General features: G+C 40.3%; 2 protein-coding genes across 12 annotated transcripts in view; both read right to left on the bottom strand.

Moving 5' to 3' along the window:
- Window positions 1–4,759, bottom strand: part of STK17A (serine/threonine kinase 17a) — a 30,472-nt gene extending 25,713 nt beyond the window's left edge. For both annotated transcript variants that reach the window (XM_026121411.2, XM_026121412.2), the window contains exon 1: window positions 4,355–4,759. In XM_026121411.2, coding sequence (XP_025977196.2) covers window positions 4,355–4,533 — 179 coding nt within the window. In that variant the 5' untranslated portion in view covers window positions 4,534–4,759. The remainder of the gene's footprint in view (window positions 1–4,354) is intronic.
- A 6,426-nt stretch (window positions 4,760–11,185) lies between these two features.
- Window positions 11,186–20,458, bottom strand: part of HECW1 (HECT, C2 and WW domain containing E3 ubiquitin protein ligase 1) — a 272,955-nt gene continuing 263,682 nt past the window's right edge. For all 10 annotated transcript variants that reach the window (XM_064506615.1, XM_064506619.1, XM_064506616.1 and 7 more), the window contains one exon: window positions 11,186–16,467. In XM_064506615.1, coding sequence (XP_064362685.1) covers window positions 16,356–16,467 — 112 coding nt within the window. In that variant the 3' untranslated portion in view covers window positions 11,186–16,355. The remainder of the gene's footprint in view (window positions 16,468–20,458) is intronic.

Genomic DNA, 20,458 nt, shown 5'->3' with positions numbered 1-20,458 from the left:
AATCTATGCATTTACTTTCACTTTATTCTACAACTGTTTTACCCTAGCTGTGCTATTGCAAAGAACAGCTTATAGTAAAAATGTGATAGTGCATACATCCTTAGCATTGCGCAAAGCTGTACAAGTATCTAATAGCAAATAGGATGCAAGTTAGAAAACTACTTGAGGAATAAGCAAGTTCATTATACGGTTGGCAAAAAAAGCATGAGTTATCTGCACATGAAGCTACAGTCAGATCAGTAGTTGAAAAACTTCCTTAATACTCTGTTCAGTTCCTCAGCTGATTTAAATACTTCTAATTCTCAGTTCTGAATAAAGAATGAGATTCTGTTTTAACAGAAAAAAACATGACAATCAACAGAATTGCACTTTGTAGAGCTTGTACATTTTGCCAGTAGACTGCTGTGTTTAGAGCTGATCATTTATAACCACTGTTACCTTCTAGTGAGAAGAAAGCTAGATCTGCCATTTATTATTTTCTGTACACAAATTATGAGCACTAATCTGGACACAGCTCGTTTACAGCAATACTCCATCAATGACCTTAAGAAATAATAGATGACTAGTATTTTGTTCACAATTAGTTAGGAGGTTCTTTTATAGAGCAAAAAGAGCAAAAGTAAATAAATACAATTACACTAGACACTTTATATAAGCTTTAGGTAACATAAATCAGCGATGAAAAATTTTCATTGGGGTTGTGTTTCTGGAAGATGGAGCTTAGGCATACAGAAGGTCCCATAAGTATACTCACAAGTATCCTTCAACTCTGTCACCAGAAAAATATTAAAAATATTGTTCCTCATTTTACAGTAAAACTTTTGTTTGAATGCAGATGGTAAGGGGAACAGTCAACCAACCGATGCCTGCCTTGTCCTCTGCAAAGGTTACACTACTTCAATTTAACATAGTTCAAGATAGTACTTCTGCAGAAAAACACAGAAGCACAAATGAGTTGACCAGCAGTGGCACCCCTAAAATGCCCATCAGACATAAGTTTGATTTTAAACATCATGCAACTTGAAATGGAGATTTGGCAACTTGAAATGGAGATTTGTGTGGGAACATTCTGATTTCTGGACAAATTCTAGACAAGTTAGTAAGGCTGTGAAGACTAGCCCAAAATTTAACTTGCTAAGACATTTAACTAAAAAAAGCTATTTCCATGTTAGTTTAAGCAACTTAATTTTTTTTTTCCAGAGTAGCCATTGTAACCAAGCTTTCAGTATTTTTCCTGAATTAATCTGTTTTCACCGAGCAGTTGTGTTTGGATAGACTTACAAATGTCTGTTCAGCTACAGATTCAGGCTGTAGTCTTTTGAAGCACATAAGCTTTACACTCTCAAAGCAATTTTCTCCTGTGAGCAGAATAAATGAAGCCTGACTTCCTATGGCTTTGCATCCAAGCCTCTCCACTGACATTATGGCTAGGTTGCTCCCATGCTAACCTGTGACTCTCTCAGCAGTACTGCCCCATGATTTCCACCCCAATATGCCTTCATTGGCCAGCAGGCCCAGTACCTTCCTTCCCCACACTTCTAGGGCTACAATGCCCTCGATGTCTGCCCTCGTTCCCTCCCCCTTCCCACCTCTTCCACACATAAGTGCCAAGTGAACACAGGACAACGGCTCCAACTGCCATGGCCACTTCCAACATACATGTGTGCTCACTGACTGAATTGGAGGCCAAAGAGCACATACCTGCTGAGTCCATGCAGCTGCCTCACTCTCAGCAACAGTACTAAATCTGCTTTCTTTTCTCTCCCAGCTACCAATTTGAGACACAATTTATAGGAACAAAATTATTTTTGAAACCCCTATCCAAAGTTCAACTTTTAAATTATTTCCTCAATTCTAGTAAAAGGGATGGACTAGTAGAGACTGTATAAACTTTGTTTCCTCAGCAAGCTGGGCTATCAAATAGGAATTAAGAGAGTATGTTGTGTGCGTAAGAGCTGCTTTTTGTCCAAGACCTAAAAATGTGTCGTATCCGGTTGACAATCTGATCAGGTCCTATGCAAAGATAAACTCTACTCATAAGTAAAAACTTACGCACTTTACGAACAGGTAAAAGTGAAACAAATTCTGCTAAGTGTACTTTCTCAATAAAACACAATACAACAAGACACTTAGAAGTGTTTCACCATTTTCCATTTCACCACCTTTGCTTTGTCATAACGAGTTAGCAAGAAATCGTCTTTCATGGAAATGCTTGTGCTGAAAAATCCACTGTTCATTACAGAAGTGTATAAGAACCCCTAAATATTCCAAATTGTTGAGCTAAAAAGCACATACATTCAAATGTATAAATTTCTATATTTAAGAGAAGATACTGAAAAACATTTGTGAAGTTGAGAGAGAGAGAAAGGCAGTCTGAACCAAAACATATGCAGTGATTGCAAAACACAAGACAAGCATTTAGAACAGAAAACTTATTTTAACATAACTGTAGGTACAGAATTGCAACCACTATGTGAAGATCACCTTCATGCACAGTTTTGGTCAAGAAAAACTACATACAGAAAGCCATATTAAGATTTCCTTGTTCAACCGGCAGAATGAGATGTAGTATGAATTGCTGTTCACAGAGTAGAAGCAATCATTTTGGCTGTAGTTTTATGCACCCAAAGGAACCACTACCTTCATCTAATATTCATTGGCCTAATCAAAAAAATATCACCCAGCTCAGAATATAAGCTCTCACTCCATGGCAGAGCTACAAAGTATTTTTCTGAAAAGTCATCTGACCTTTGAATAGAAAGAGAAATAATAAAAAACAGAACCACACACACCACCACTGAGCAACAGTGATACTAGCACATCCTGTGTTACATTGCTCCAGTGCTTGCTTAACTTGCTTAGAATTTATGCTGTTCTCTAGCTTCAGTTTGCAGGCCCTGGACATCAGGGTTACATCATACTAAAGAAAGCTTTCTCACTCTACAGGTTCTTTCTCCCACCTGCTTCTCAGTGTGAATGCTCTAGGCTACTATGTTTAACCAAGTATTATTCTATCAGTATACCAGAGCTGCTACAGTGAGCATTAGGTTAATACCTAGACACCCCAAAAATTTGTTAGTTACTTATAGCCAACTATACTTGCTCTGAAACGCTCCTTTTCTCTCTCTCTCCAAAAAGGAGATTTTTGCTGCCACATAAAGTCAGCTATACAGCTACCTTAACTTGCCAAAGAATGTAGATTAAAGAGTATATCTTGCAGTATATCTTGAGGTATATGATATGTTTCTGATCTGAATGCTCTTTAGATAAAGGACATGAGAACCTGAGTAAGAGTACTATCATTATTATGAGAAGTGACAGACTTTCAGACAAAAATATTGGTTTAGTGGTGCTGAAATTCCATGTACATTGTTTCTAAGATGCAAAATCTTTTAATGAGACCTTCTGTCTCAAACCTTGTTTGCTATCTGTGAGGTATCCTTTTAAAATTGCACACTGATTAAACCTTAGACATGAGGCATTGCAGAAGTCACTTTCAGAATTAGAATTCTTTAATTCTTTGAAAAGTTCCACCATTACATTAAGCTTCAAGCATATATGACCATGAACTAGTCTCTTGTATACCTGTTTTTCCCCATCTCAGAGTTTACAAAGCTCACGAAAAAGCCTGGCAGGTCTCTGTCTCCAATCCAAATCTAGAGCAGCACACTGTACTCCACACTCGCTCCAGCAAAAGAGTGCAGTCTCTTCCCAGCTAGCAATGACTTGTTCAGTAGAAGCAAAGCAGTCAGCCGTGGCCAGCAGGAGTACAGCTGTGCTGACAGTTGATACCCAGCACCCTTTCTAGCTAAGTCAACTCCTGCCCAGCCAGAGCGATGGGCATTTCCTTGGTGCTGACTCACAGCAGGGCGAGGCCAGGAAAGGATACCACTAACCACAGCTCTGGCACGGCAGGGACAATTTCCCCCCCTCCTCCCACTACCATCTATTTCTGCTCAAGGCTACCGTGCCTCAAGCCAGGCAGGGGAGGAAGGGGAAGCAGGTGAAAACTCCTGGTGACTGCCTGCCTCGCAACTTACTGCAGCAGCTGGGGAGAGCAGAGAAAGGAAGAGAAACGCAGAGCAGAGAGGAGGCACCAACTTCGACGCCAACTCCCCCCTCAGCTGCGCGGCAGGCGGCACCGCTCCACACGCCATGCGGGCAGCCGCGACGCGGCCGGCGAGACCCATCGCGCAGGGACCGGGGTTCAGAGCGCTGCCTGACTCCAGCAGGCTTGGGCAAAGGGCATGGAGACGGGGGCGGCCATCTCCCCCGAGCCGCCTTTCCTACATGCGCTCAGACCCCAGTAGCGGCGGGGGGAGCTACGTCTCCCCTCCCCCCCAAGCACACTCACCTGCCGAGCTCCCTGCCGGGGCTGAGGCTGTAGCGCTCCTGGAAGGGATCGGTGCGGATGGGCGTGCGGATCTCGGTCAGGAGGCCGCCTCGCCGCCGGCCGCGGCCGGCGGCGGGCTGAGGCTGAGGCGGACGCTCACCGCGGGAGCGGCTCGGCGGCGGCTTTTCCTCGGGGCTCATGGCGCGGGGCTTTCGCCCTTCGCGGTGGGACGGTTCCTCCTAGTCGTCGTCCTCCTTCTCCTTCTTCCTGCTCTGCCCCGCTCCGCTCCGCCGCGAGCTTCCTCCCGCCGCCCGCCAACGGCCGCCGCTGCTCGAGGAAGGCGGCCGGCAGCACGCGCCGCGCCGCGCCGCACCGACCGGGCAGAGGGGCAGGGCCACACGCGCACGAGGCCCCGCCCTTTAACGCCGCACCTTGGTGGAAGGGAGGGGGGCAGAGGGCGGGGCGCCGCGCGGCGCCAGAAGTGACGGTTGGGCAGCGCCACCTGCTGGGGCGGCGCCCGCGCGCCGGCACGCGGCGTGGCGGTGGCGGTTGGAAGGGAGGGGACGGCGATGGTTGGGAGGCGGACGGCGGGCGCCGTTTAGCAAGTGAAAGCCGGGGGCTGAAGTTTTTGGGCTGCCGTTTCCTCGGTGCTTTTCGTCTCGCGCTGGCCTGGCCCCTCGCGCACCTGCGCAGGGAGCGGCCGTGGCGAGGCAAGAGCCACCGTTTTGGAGCCCAAAGGTTGGAAGGTGGCCTCCGACTCCAGCACGGGAGCGAAATAAACCCCAGAAAGTCATGAGATTTAAATACTAATAAAGCTGAGATAAGTGTTTGACTTCTGGGTTTTTGGCAGAGGAGGCACCACTATTTGGAATTTTCTTCATATCTGCTTGACTGAGGAACTCCATTTTTAAGTGCTCACGTGTTTTTTGAGGGAAGGCTCAGGAAGAAGCCGAAGCCTGAGGTAAAACTGCACGAGCTGGTCACGAAGCACCTGCCCTTGTGGGGAAGATGTTCAAACCTGTAGTGGCGGCACTGGAATGCAAGGCTGGAGAAAGGCGGGGACAAAAAGGACTGCTGTCTTAGTGCTGCTTACAGGCATAGGGGCAGCTCTGAAAGGGACAGATGTATCTAGGCCCCTTGCATGAAACCGTGGTTAATAGGGACCTGTGCTTGTGTGTGGGTTCTGTGGTACCGAAGGGACAAGCTCCGATTAAAGCCTTTCTCACAGCGGGGACATACCTAACACTGCTCTCCTCCATGCATGCTTGAGCTCAGTACTAGGGCTTTCTCCTCTAGACGGCCACCTGTTTTTATAAGATGTGTAGGAGCTGCCTCACAGTTACCATTTGCCCAGTTTGGTTGAAATTGTCTCATGGATTTAGGAGTTCTTTGAGAAACCCACATACTCACTGTAAGGCATATGAATAAGCCTAGGCCTTGTTTGTTTAGGAAGCAAGACTAACAGTGATGAGCCGAAAGAAGTTCACTATGGAGAGCTACTGTTTTAACATTTTGTAATATTTGAGCAAGGATGCATCTAATAAGCTGAAAAGCAATACAAAAATAATTGCAAATCTCTTTTATAATGAATAATGTACTTTAACAGCTTACCACAAGATACAGCAGTAAACAAATCTAATATATTTTTGAAGGGATTATATATCAATGAGTATTAACATACATCCTTGTATTAGCAAGATTAAAAATTTGGGATGTAAAAACATCATAAAGCAATTGCAAAGTTTTGCCCTGCTTATAGTTATATATCGTTATGTACATAGTCCATAGTTAGAGGTTAATTTTGTATTCCTGTGAAGCTTCTAGTTTTGGTCACAGTATATTATGTAAAATAAAATAATGGACAAAATTACAGACTAAAAAGAGGATAGGATCGATCTGATGTGAGAATTTTTGCACCTCTAAGCACATTCAGATCTGGCAGGGCAGACCTATTGTACTGTATAGTTTTATTGTGGATGGAGTTTGTTTCTGCGGTTGTTCAGTTGATGAGTATAACTGGGAGAGGCTTCAGAAATGGACATGTTCACCCCATTTCACAAGTCCTTCACTGTATGGCTTAAATGAGCATTTTTAGGAGAACTGTTCTGTGGGGCACTCATTTATAAAGACAACGCTGCATAATTTGTCTCCACTGATAGCACAGAATCACTGCCACTGCCTGCCAATATGCAGAGCATGAAGGAGAAAATAATAAGGAAATAAGCCAACATACAGGAAAGGATTCAGGCCAAACCCCAGTCATTGATCAATGATGATTCAAATGTAAGCAAGTACAACTGCTGACAAGGCATTTTCTCAAATTCCACCATTTACTTAATGTCAAATCAGATTTGCTGAAATAAATAATTTAGGAATAAATTCCAGAACCAGTATGTAGAATAATGGAAAGATCAAGAGTTACAATATCAATGTGTTTTCCACTCAGAATGTTGTTTAAATTGTAGCAAGGCCATATTATTTCTGCTGAACAATAAAACTTGGATTAAATAGTATTTAAAAAATTTTTACATCTGGAAGTGCATATCAGAGGCATTTACTTGTATCTGGGAAAAGAGATTGTTTCTTGAAAAATAGTTCTGTATCTTAAAAGCATGTTAATCCTAAATGAATGCTTCAGATACTTTATTCTTATTATGTTTTCTACTTCTTTACTTATTTTCACATTTACGTTTTCCTAGGAAAAAAAGAAACTGCAAAGGAAATTTATGGAAATGACTGCAGTTACTGGTTCTGGAACATGGAACAGAACTTCTTTGAACTACTTTGGGATCTTTAAGGTCCTCTGGCCAGATTTTAAAAGAAATCATGGGTTATAGATACTTAAATGCCTTAAAAAATCTAGCCCATTGGTTCTGTATAAAGCAAAACAGGGGCTCCCATTTGTTCTGCATATGGTCATTTTATTTAGATAAATTTAAAATATGTTGGCATCTAAATTATGGAAAGTTCTGAGTATATTGCTTCTTCCTATCTGGGTAGACATTAAGTAAACCTCATATTTTACTGAACTTTTTACTCCCTGCAGTTGTAAATTTGCCTTTTTGTTCCGGAGGTAGATTATACCAGACATCAGAAGCTCAGCATCTTACTATAACAGAAAGATGGACTTGTTGCATCACTAAACAGAATTCTCCACAGAATAGACAATGAAAAATTCTGCTTCACTCTCTTGAAAACTGACTGAATTAAATTTTTATCCCACTTTACTACACACTAACTGCAGAATAAACTATGATTGGCTCAGCCATACCAAAATACTACGGAGCTGATATATGCTGTATTCATTTAAATTTTCCCTGTGGAAAGAATAAACATAAGCTTTATGACTCACTGTAGTTTCACCTATGTATTAAAATAGTGCTTATCTAAGTCTTAAATACTGCAGCATAAGCTTATATGGGCTATCCGCCTAGACAGAAACATGCATATGTGAACAATGCTTGATTTATTTAGAGATAAGCAAACAAGACATATCTAGGCTGGTTACTCTCCATTTATTATGAGAAAATATATATATTTTTTTTTTGCTGTTTGTGTCTTTGGCTTCAGTCACTGAAATATTAGCTACTGTATGCTCAGTTGCACTCAGATGGCATAACAAACATTGATTTTTGCTTGTATTGGTAATATTAACTGTTTTATATATTTCAGTCTCTTTTTTCTTTTCTGCCAGTAGTGTCCAAGGAATTCATTCTTACGAGCTGTGTTTGGCCTGCAAGCTATGAAGCAAGGAGGTGAGGTGGAAGACAACACCACTGGTACTCTGTTTAAAAGAATGTCTTTTTCGATTTATATCGGCATGCACTGAAGTGAAAGAGTATTTTCAGTTCTGCGCTGAAGAGCTGGATGAAACATATTGCTTAGGGACATAAGATTTGCTCGATTATATCAGTCTGACTCTAGCTCAAAGGTCTTACAGGACCTTCCTCTTCCCAACATAAGTACATTCAGGCAACATGTACATGAAGTAACAATTCCCTTTATGATCAGCATGTTGGTCAGTTTATAACAGAAGCATGAAATCTAAGCATCCTTAGCTCAATAGACATAACTTAAGATTGTTTTCCAGGTGTTAAAATTCATCCTTGAAACTTCTCTTGTGATAGAAAAGCATGATCTTCTGTGGCTGGAATTTCTGCACGCTGCTGAAGTTCCATATGAATTTATTTATTTTGCATTGATGAGCTGCTTATTTCTTGATGTGATTGTTTTATATATGAGGCAGCAGGAAAAGAAGTGGTACACATTCCTCACCTGAGTTGCTTCACCCATGTATTCCTCAAGTTAGTCTTGTCATTATGTAAAGCAACTTACAAAAGAGCTCTGAGTACCCAGCACCACTGAGAAACAGTCCCATGTTACGCTTTTTGTACAACATAAGTATTTGAGAACTGAGGTTTCTCATGAGCTACAACAGAAAAGTGTTGCTAATCTTCACTTTTTCAATTTCAGGAAGGAAAGCACAGATCCACTAAGTGGCAGCACTAGGCATCAGTTTTGCCAGCTTCCTTGAATTACTGTTTTACATATGATAAAGATTAAATAGAAACTGCTACCCACCTGGCAATACTATAGGTCTATTTTTTGCTTGCAGTGCTTGATTTAATCATTTTCAGGACAGGTGAATGTACTCATTGTAGGAGAATCTAAGAGTATTCTTTCCAAGACACTTTCCCATGTGAGCACAGGTTCACATTTTGCAGAAATTTCCACTTGAATATTTTACATACATTATAGTAACATTAATTTACCAGTAGAAAAACACATAATATGGGTCCCCACTCATTATATCAGGTGTTCCTCAGATCATTTTCACAGCTGCTTCAGTGCACACGTCCCACAGACCGATTCATCTTTCACAAATCAGGTAGATTTTATATTTTACAAAATCCAGGATGGAATGCTACTTTTTTAGGTCTATGTGCAGAGCATAAAGATAACCTGTTTCAGTTTGTATAGTAGGAGAACTTAAATACATATCTGAAGCACAATTAATATGTTCATAAGCTGTGTCGTGTGTTTTGCATGCCATTCCAGTAGGGGTTAAATTCTAAGAGCCCAGTTATATTAATTAATGCATGAATAGCTAGAGCTGTCAATTTATATGCCAAAAGCGGGAAGGTTTATGTTCAATTGACAAAGATGACAAAGCTGTCAGTAAACACACCCTCACACATTGTATCATCTTATAATATAGTAATCTGTAATAATTTCAGTCATTTTAAAAAAAATCAGATTTGTGTTTCTGAAGCAGACTTGCTTCAGAAACACAAATACTAAGAAATACGTAAAAGGTATTGAGGTCAAATCACAGCTTGTACCAAAATTCCCAAGGAGATTGCAGTGATGCCCCAGCTGCATTCCTGAAAAGTTGTTATCTAAATATGATGACTCCAGGAAGCATGCCGCTTAGGTACTTATACTGCTTTTTCTACAGACTGAAGCATATAGTGCTGGGAACAAAAATCTGAGCATGTGCAATTTATTTTTGTGTGCTGTTCTGATTCTGGAAAAGCAGCATTAATAAATCATTCACAACAATAATCCTTCAGCTGCTGTCTGTAGTCCGTATTGAGGCTTCAGGCAGGCTATAGCTATATTTTAATGGAAATTCAATAATGTATACCACAGAATGGATTCTAGTGATGGAATCTGCATAGTTCCAGCCACATAAATAGATCAGCATTACAGAAATGTACAGCTCTGTTGTATCCTCATGATCAGTAGTTCATTTCACTGCTTTTTAGTAAATATTACTTCTTCCTTCCTCTATTGGTGAAGAGTTCAGAGAAATGTAGCTTAGTATCACAAATGCCCTTCTCCCCCTCCCCCCGCCTCTGCACATACATGCACACACGGACACAGATGTGTCCCGAACAGAGACTGCGCTGTGCAGCCCAGGTGGCGCCATGGCTGCTGCTGGCGTCCCTGCCGCGAGAGAGCCAGCGCTGGCCTCGGGCTTGTGAACTTGAGCTCCGCACGTGACAGGAAATGCAGTGCTGACTCCAGAAGGCCTCTCACAGTTGTCACAGTCACATTGTTTTACATTTGGTACCAGTTTGTTTGCCTCATGTAAGATACACTTACCATTTTCCTTGGAGCCTCTTCTTTTTTCTTTTTTATTTTTCCACACAAAAACCGTTCCTCATATTTGATTTAAGCTTCCCCATAGTTCGTTTTGTACCATTATTCCCCATGTGATGCCGTTTATATAAGAAAACAGGTATAGTCACCAGTGTGTCTGCTGACTGTATAAGGTGTGTTAATCTATCCTGGAATGTGCTAATGAAACATGCCTGAGATACTACAATGACGAGCAGTAGAGAAATGGGTGTGACATACTAAGAATGCCAGAGCATCTGTTACTTATTTGCTGTCAAAACTTAATGCAGACCCAGCATATGTTATTAAGAAATCATCCTTGCACTTGCATTTCTAACCTGCAATGAAGTAATTATGCTTAGAAGTGTGGTACACACAAGTAGCATATATCTCTTTTGTCCCTCTATCTGTCTGGGCATATTCTGTTACAAGGAACCAGCTCGCATGCTTTAAAGGCAAGCCCGAACTTAGGATAGTCTAGGAGAGCACAGGGGCTTCAGTTATACACATTCATGTGGAGAACCTCAGGTTTTAGACACATAACCCTGAGAGACTGAACGAAAGCCGTTGAACGGCCCAAATGCAGTGGTGAGAAAGGATAGCATCCTGCCCTGACAGAGGAAGCGCAATTCCTTAAGTCAATGGACTTCCACTAGTGCCAATATCCCCCCACTCTAGTAAAATACATCCTCTACAAAAGAAATTACTTGTAACAGAAAATACACACAATGCCATAACAAAGTGAGTTTATTGACATTCCTCTATAGTGATATGATTGAATAGAAAGCACAGCCTGAGTATCATGTGACATTGTTCTGTCAATATAAGCAAAATCAGTCCAATAATGAGGACCTTTCCTGCCATTGACTTTATGTAGTCTTTAACAAAAACTGTAACAGACATTTCTGTTAGATAAATTGGAAGCTGCAGGGAATTTGGCTAATGGTACAATATTTACTATACCTAGTATCTACTATCTACAGGCATCTGTTTTTCTACTAGAACAAAGGAACTACACGACTCACTAGAGGGAAAGTAACAATCCAATCTTTTGGACCTTGTGATAACTGGAAAACCCAGATTTAGTATATTGCAGTCATTTTTTTAAATAACGAACATTGAGGTACAGCAAGAATAAGAATAAAGCACCGCATTTGTCATAAAAAGATCTGTTGGTCTGCATTTGACTGAAAGTGTTCAATCTTTACTGGGAAGCCCTATTAATGTTACTATAGAGACAGGGTGAATAATTATTATTTCAATAGAAGTTAAACAAATCTGCAGTCAAATTCATCCTTCTGTAATTTCATAGACTGTCACAGGATTAATAGCAAAGGATGAGTTTAGCTCATCCTCTGTGTGGTATGTTTTAGCTTATATCTTAATTGATTTCCATGTCCAAATTCAGTATCCTGCTGTTTTCAACTAGAAGTATGTCAACTATTTGTTACAGTGAAACTAGAACAAACCAGCAAAACACAAAACCAATCCCCCCCCCCCCCCCCCCGGCTGTCTCTCAGGCTAGACTGAAAACTCAAACCTCAGCTACAGATCTTTGAAAAGTTCATGGGCACTTGAGCAAAATTGGTGAAAAAAGTCCTCTGTGTCAGACCTGTACAAAACTCATGTGTTCTCTGGACCACTTTTGTGGTTTAATTTGGACCACTTACTTTTGGCTTGTGATAGCCATGGATCTCCCTGGAATATAAAAGTCAAGTTCAGGATACACACAACCACATGACTGAAACCGAATGCTCATGCAACATACTCCAAACTGAAGTGACAACATTTATAAAGTTTAGACCTAATGCAATCAATGGTAAGGTACAGTTGTATTTGTACTGCATTAAATCCTGCATAGCTTATTCACTTGAGCAGTCAGTAAGAACATTTCAGGGTGGAAGACCTACTGATGATGTAGAATATCTATTTTCATTCATGTATCTTCAGCTTAATGCTAGTTTAGCATCAGGATTTCATGAACAGAAATCTTCTTTTTCCTTCCCTCTACCATTAATATCATCACAACAGTCACTTTCAGAAAGATAACACCCCTCCTCAACCGAACCTACAAATTACTCATTTTCACTCCTCCTGTTGATGATTGCAATTCACAAAATCTTTCAGATTTCCTGTTCTATTTCTTTCACTTGCATTTTAAAGTCTACTGATGTTGATGTCTTGTCTTAGAATAATAAGCCAACATATGTTTCAAGGGAATGGAGGTGAAGGAACTGAACAGATTATGGTTTTTTGACTTTCATTGCTGATGTATTTCACCAGAAATCTACTCTATAGAAAATCTTACAGTCTTTCCTGTGGGAAAAAAATGAAACCAGAAATTCTGTAATGAACAGTCAATGTTTCAACAACGAAAATGCAGACTTGGGGAGAGCACAAATGATCCTGTATGTGAGTGACAGCATTTGAATTGAAAGGTGAACAAGGAAGGATATTTGCCTCGTATTTGCAGTAACAACAACAATAAAGGCAATTAATTGCATAATGGGCAGGTTAAATAACAGGGCAAGGGAGGTGGGTTCCTCCCCCTCTCCTGTTAGCACCAGTCACTGCCTCACTTACTCTCTATAACACTGCTGTACCACTTAGATGCACGGCTTCCGCTTCGCGCCAGACTGGGACTGCATTCAGTCCTTGGCATGATATAATGAATGGAGAATTGCACTGTGTGATGTTGATCCTGGTATCCTAGAGATATCAATGTTTCAAAACCTATTGAGGTAGGGCATTTGGGAAGAGAACTGGAAGAGTAGAAAGCAAGAAAAACAAACAGTAGTATGGTGTTTTCTTTCTCTTTGTTTTATGAAAAAGAGAGTCAACTGTCTTTCCCCATTCTTGGCTTTACATCCAAAAAAAAAAAAAAACCAAAAAACAAAAAAACCCAAAACAAAAGAAACCCAAAACCCTGCAAGCAAAAACCTGCAAAGTAACAAGGATCTTGTTACTTTGATGTCATCACAGTCACCGAAGAAAACAGCCTTTTAAAAATATTCTAGACTCTGCACTTGAAAGACAGCTTTTGCCAAAGGTTCTGATGGGAAGTAGCTGGCTAATGCTGTTTGTTTCCTAAATCAGGAACACACAAGCTGCCTGAGATGGCATTTGCCAAATATGGAGATGTATGCCACCTAATCTAGCTCTTAGTGTATGGTGAGTGCCAGAACACGATATGAAGAAGAATTTCAGGAGAAAGCCTTTCTTGTTTCAATCAGTGGGGTTTGATGCTGTCTCTGAAATACAAATATCTTTTATTGTGCTACAAAAAATAGTTTCACTTTTTCTTAGTAAAATATAGTTTTTAAATACTTAAAAAATTCTAACTATACAATATTGTAAAGATTGGAACTTTTTATTTTTTTACTATGTTAATGAGACAGCTCTTGATGCACTATTTTCTTTGACCAAACTGGGACCAACCAGTTGGATACTTCTTCTTTTCTTTTATTGTTGGAAGACATCCAACTTTTGGCATAGTGCAGGTAACTATGTAACACTACCAGGAATAAAACAGGAGCCATACATGAATCACTGGACTTTGGGGCCCAGTGGTGAAGGAGGCAGAAATTACATATGTTGACAACTGAGTTGTTAGGTCTCTCCTGGTGTGACTCGCTCTGATGTAATTCATATGCATGTGACAGATGCTCTCAGGAAAAAGACAAAAAGACAAAAAGAGTTCCATCACTACTGTGCAGAGGGGCTGGGCATGTGCAATAGATGACTCGGAGCTACTTTGTGGAAGTAATAAGCATCATTTACAGTCACTAGTCCAATGGAGCTAGCCTGTAGCTGAGGCCTTGGTAGGCAACTGTAATATGAGTACTCAATATGAAAAATAACATGTACTATAAAATAGATCCTCAGTAAAAGTCATATAATAAATTAGTATAAAAGTGGCTGAAATGTTACAGAAACAGAATGAATGGGGCAATTTAAATATCCCAAATATTTTATATATCATTAACAAAAAGCTACTATTTCTGCCTAAAAACATGTCTTTGGGTCCATCACCATTCAAACATCTATTGACCTATGAATCAATCAGGAGAATGATTTAAAACTCAAAGAATGCAGTCATTCGAGTGTGATGAGTTTCTATACACCATACAAATACATGAGAAAGCTGGGCCTGGATATTTTCTCCAGAGAGAAAATTTATGGGAATAAGGTGTGTCTGACATTGAACTGATCTCCTGGTTTGACAATTTTCTGAAGCATAGCTAACATATGACTAACAGTAACAAGCTCCCAAGGAGATGTGGCATTTCGTGTGAGCTGCTAGACACTATGTTATGTTCTTACTTACCTTCAATGCTACTTCACAAGTCTCTTGCTTTGTATTTTATGCATCCTTTAACACCCTTATCATCAGAAGTAAAAAGATACTTCATATTTCCTTTTCCCAGTTAAGACAAACACTTTCAATCTGAGATGGATCTTGGAAAACAAGGGCAGCAAAGTTTGAAAGTAGAACACAATCAGAGCTGTGAGGTTGAGCCTCAGCAAAATCCATCCAAAGACAAGTTTACTGCTCATTTCATTCCCTGGCTTCAGAGCTGGAATGCAAAGTACACCAAATTGAAGAGGGTTTTGTCTGAAATAACAAGAGCTAGATCTTTAATTTAGTTGTACCTAATATGACTGGAGGGTCTTTGGGCTTACTCCAAGAGGAATTACAACAAGTTCTTAACCCAAAGAGGGTTACAATCGCCTTCATCCTTGACAAGCACTCTCATTCACTGCAGCTTCTCATATAATAGCCCCTAGACTAAAACCTTCTGTATACAACCATTCTTGAGGTTATGGAGATTTGCACTGAACAAGGAAAGGAAAATGACATAACCAGAAAAAACCCCCAACAACCCAGTAACCATAGATTAGCCCAGCCTGACAGAAAGTAAATGGCTTCTGATACAGGGGATGGGATTGTCTAGACTTCTCATTTGGAAAGGAGCATTTTAAACATCAGAAAACAAAGATCTGGTAAACAGAACTCAAAGATTTTCATAAGAGCAGAACATTCTTCTTATTTCCCCTTTTCCTTATCACATACAATACTAAGGTAAGGGAACCTTGTCCTTTATGCTACATAATAAGACATCCTTCTTGAGTGTGCACAGCCTTGTGCTTCTTGTGTGGTAAACATTACAATAGAGATGCCCCTCCCAATACCTCTGAAGTGCAAGTTCTTTCCAGTACTTGCAAGAAACAATCATAACAACTGCTGTTATGCTTTGCATTGCGTTACAGGTTGTTTTTCAATTTTTGAAGGTCTTATCTGCACCATGTATCTGGGCCAGTTCCAGCTGATGCAACTGATGTGGATCATGAGTTCGTATATAAAAATTTCAGTTCTGCTCATAGTTGTCTCTCAGATGAACAATATATACAGGGAAAATAAGGATGGATGAAAGATATATTTGACCAGCTCCTAGTACTGCATTCAACTGTTAAGAAGTAAGATGGACGGTGGATTGATTTAGAAGATGTGGGCATATAAAAGCTTGGAATGCTTGATGAGGGTTTTTTTATTTTTTAATCAACGTAGGTGGAAGTAAACATTTATTAACATTTGGTCAAGTGTAGCATAACTTGCATTTGTATTTTCATTGTTACTAATGGAGGTATGTAAAGATATACAGAAACCTTGAGACAGTTGTTTTTCTATTGCATACAGACTAGCAGTCCATTGGAAACAGAGGATGAAAGCATGAAGGTTAGATCTTAGAGGGCGGCAGTTCTTCATGCACAGCTTTTGTCAATCTTGATTTTTTTTTTTGTTTTCAAAAATAAAAACATGGGAAACCAAGATCAAATGATGGTGGAAAGGAAAGGTGACATCATCAGCCAGAAAAATACCAGAAGTGCCTGAACTCCCTCATTCAAGTCCAAAGGTACTAGTTTCTTCAACAGCTGTCAACAGCTTTTCATACAGCATAGAATATGAGGGATAAGGTGGAAGATCCAAACGGTTGAAACATGTGTGTGCCCTGCAAAAGGAAAATATGCTACATGTTAAATTTAATCTAAATAAACACTCTAATGAGAAAAAAAATTCCTGCTGAGACTCAAAACACTTAAGCTCACTTAAGACAGATCAAAAGATCTAATCATTAAAGTGAAACTCTTAAATTGCCAAAAGTCAGAAAGTACTGAAATATATGTGTGCATGCACATGCGTATTTCAAATAGAAGAGACAAGCTATCCCTCCATTAGATGTTGCAGGGATCTGCAACAATCTTCATGGAGAAGTATGCTGGAGGTCACCGAGGAGCTGTGATATGAGATCAGATAGAGAGAATAATGCCACCACTCTAATTTTGATTGCTTTGAGTTTTTCCACAAAATGCAACTTAGCTGTACATCCAACATGAGTAGCTAATAAGTTTTGCACCAGTGGACAGGCATAATGTGATGAACTATAGTGACAGAACGGGCTCAATGAGTGCTTATAATGAGACAGGGCTGACTGGAAAAAGACCATTCAGGGATCTTGAATCCTGGTAACTGAAGAAGGAAGATTGCTAAAAATGTTGCTGTAAGTCATCTGTAAGCCATCTGCTGCAAGTTTGGCCTTTAAATGTTATTATTTATTTGTGGAAGCCAAGGCAGAAGCAAAATATTTTCGTCTCAGAGCAAGCTGCCAACTTGATGACCCTCATGTCCCCCAATTCTGTCATTACATTTACCCCCAGTTGGCAGCATCTTCACAAGAACCCCTGGAATGGGAACCAGTCTTGCCTCCACCTTGTTGCAGCTTTACTGGTGGCAGCAATTAGACCCAGATGTGGATTTCACTTCACTATGCGAGGTGCTATGCAAACACAGAACAAAGAGACAGTCCCTGCCCCAAACAGTTCATCCATTTAAACTGAGTGAAAAACATAGAGCTCGTTCAACAGAGGAGACATGCTTTCGTTAACATTATTTTTTCAGTCAACTTGGAGGTTTACATGATGCAAGGAATCTTTCTGTTTCCTTTTGCTCCCTCTGATAAGTGTGAATTGACAAAACGCTATGGAGGAAAATACAGCCTCAGTGGCTAACAATGTCTAGTCATCTGGTCCTTGGTATTGTTAGAAGCAGGGAAGTTGTTTTACTTCCAGCTCTTCTATCTCCTACCTTAATACAATGCTATTTCCTCAGTACTGAAGCTGAAGAGCTATCTTAGAGTGGACACTATTTGAAATCCTGTTACTTACCTCTTAGGCCACCCATGAAGTCAGAAAAACATGATACTAGTAGACTGCCTGGCCTGAGACTTGCAGATTTAAAGGGAGAGATTTATCAAGCACCCATGGTGAATCATTAAAAGCAGTCAGGCAATTGAAATAGCCAGAGGCACATAATCTTCACTGTATCATGCTATTTCAATTAGGAGAACTTCTACCATCTTTTTTTCCTTCTCCTGAATGAAAATTTATTAGTGTTAGCTGGTCACTCTCTGGGAGAGTGTACAATAAACAGAATTTGTTGAAATAGCTGGGAAAACATGTGAGTTAGAGGAAAATATGCGTAAATAAAGCAATTATTTAATACATCTCTTGAAATTAAACATGGTAGATCATGTGTGTTATCCATGAGTAGCTCTGCACTGTTTATTGTTTATCTCAGTAATCTTTGGCAATGTAAATTGCCAAATCCAATCCATTGCCAACAGATATTAACTACTGGGAGTTAATTAACTGAAGGATTCTTTTAGTCCATTCAGGACACATTTACCCAAGGCAACAGAGCACCATTTGGAGACACCCAGTTTAACTGTATAGCTCCAGAACTGGGAGTGGCATAGTCACGACAGCTTTGGTGTGGATTGTGCTAATGTAACTACACTTAGCCCAAAGTGATATCTCTGCATGGTATTCAACTGTGGGCACATTTAACTGTGTGAGAATATGGCATCTTGGACATCTCTGTCTTGCACTGCATTGTGTGGTGCCGACATATCCACAGCCAATGGTTCTGCTGTTTATTTTCTTGCAGACATTTGTCTAGTAGGAGACTGATCATCATCTCTCTCATTTCATACTGGCTAAGAAACAACCTTGAAATGTTGTTGACTTTTAGTCATTCTTGGCCTGGGTCAAACAGACTAAAGATCAATTCATTTTCCTATTACAAGGTTCACAGAAGTGGGCTCTTCTACAGAAGGTCTCAAGGAGTTTATTTTGGGAAGAAACTATTACAAAGAAAGAAAGAAGAGGTTAACATGTCTAGAAGCATTTAAGGATCTTGCGAAGCAATACTCCTGTGTTTTCTAATCCAACAACTTTATACAAAAAAATCCTTTCACTCCAAAAAGTCCCATCAAATCAAAAAGGAAAACTAATTTTCAGGAGTACTATGCAGGTCAATGACTCTACCTTCTCAAGATGCAAACCACAATATATTGCTGGCTAAAGGGCAAAACCTGAGGTCAAATTCTGTTCTGGGAAACAAATGTAGATCTGCTGCAACTCCAGTGAAGCCAGTGAAACCCACTCAATCTTATGGCTAGGCAATTATGTGCAAAATTGTCTGGTATGCATTCTGCGATGAGCCCAAGTGGTTCTTTGCTGCAAAGGCCACAGTTGGTGTCTTCTTGTGTAACTGAGCAACATATTCTGCCTTATCTGAGAGAGAAGGATGATTGAGACCCCCTTGTCATTCAGTGTTCCCTCTCTCCATGTAGCTGTGCACAGCCTTTGTCTCTTGCAATTAAAAGCTGAAACCTTTCTTTTCTGAGCTGGACCAAAGACACTTAGCTGAACCTCTAGTCTGTTTATATCATGTGCTGCATGATACTGAAGTAAACAGGGCAATTAAGAGGCAAGGATATTTTCCGTAACATCCACTATCACCTAACTCTGTCTCTTGTCCTACAGTGGGGTAAGTTCCTTCAGAAAGGTATTGACCTCCTACTACTGATCCCAGTGAGAATGACTGCAGTAAGCATATTCCAGGAGACACATGCTGTTTTGTAGTACTGGGCTTGCTGTACATATTGGGGTGAAAACATTGCATCAGCAGTAGAAGAAACAGTCATTGCAATGAGAAAAGTCTTTCTTCCTTTAATTTAGCCTCCAGCCATGCGAGCCTACTGACATTTGAGAGGGTGTTCAGGAAGTGAGAGGTCTGGAATAAGAATTAGATTGGCAAGGGCTTTCATGGAAAGCATTCTGACTTCTCCAGAAGAAAAGGCAAGATAAAGTCATGTAAACCAGTTCTGACCCTCATATGTCCTCATTCTCCGGTAAGTAAAGCACTAAATGGATCACTTAAAATTTCATCCTTCCTGGCAGCTTGCTTTTACTGCTCACAGCAGTTTTAGTAGGTCTGATTTTTTAATCTTGCTGACACTTCACGGTGCTATTTCTTTCCTTTTAAGAATTCTCTCTAAAAATTGTGTTAAGCTTTTAAGCTTTTTGCATTCTTCTTTCCTTGTCACTTCTGTTAATCCCCATAATGATGAGAGTCCAAAGGCAGTAGACACACACAGAGCCCCCTCCTATCTAATTTAAAGCTTGAACCTGCCAACTAAAGTAGGATTTGCATTTTGACATAACCATGCCAGTCAGATGGAAACCATGCATTTCTCCTTTTCACCTTGCTGTCTTTAAACAAACCCACAACTCCCTTTAGATCAACCTCAAGGCTCCCAGATACCTACTTTTGTTCCTTTGATTTGTAAGAAGGAACACTGTCTGGGAAACACTGCTTAATAGATGAATGTGGACTGGTAGATGATAGTTATGTTATATATGAGAAAAAAGAGGGAAGAGAAGAAGCAAGAGAGATAAGGCAAGATAAAAGACAGCAAAGCGTGCGCGCGCGCACACACACACACACACTCCACTGGGAAAGGAGGAAATGATGAGAACAAAGTTCTTGTAGTCACACACAATCTTTTTTAATTGCTATATGGGATTCTGGGGATTTCTGTTTAAATATTTTATCATCTAATAGGGACAGAACTCTCCTATGAAAGATCAAATATTTGC

This window comes from Dromaius novaehollandiae, chromosome 2 (genome assembly GCF_036370855.1).
Source record: "Dromaius novaehollandiae isolate bDroNov1 chromosome 2, bDroNov1.hap1, whole genome shotgun sequence".
Classification (NCBI taxonomy): Eukaryota; Metazoa; Chordata; class Aves; order Casuariiformes; family Dromaiidae; genus Dromaius; species Dromaius novaehollandiae.
The sequence above is the reverse complement of the archived record's forward strand: the minus strand, read 5'-3'. Positions and strand labels throughout refer to the sequence as shown.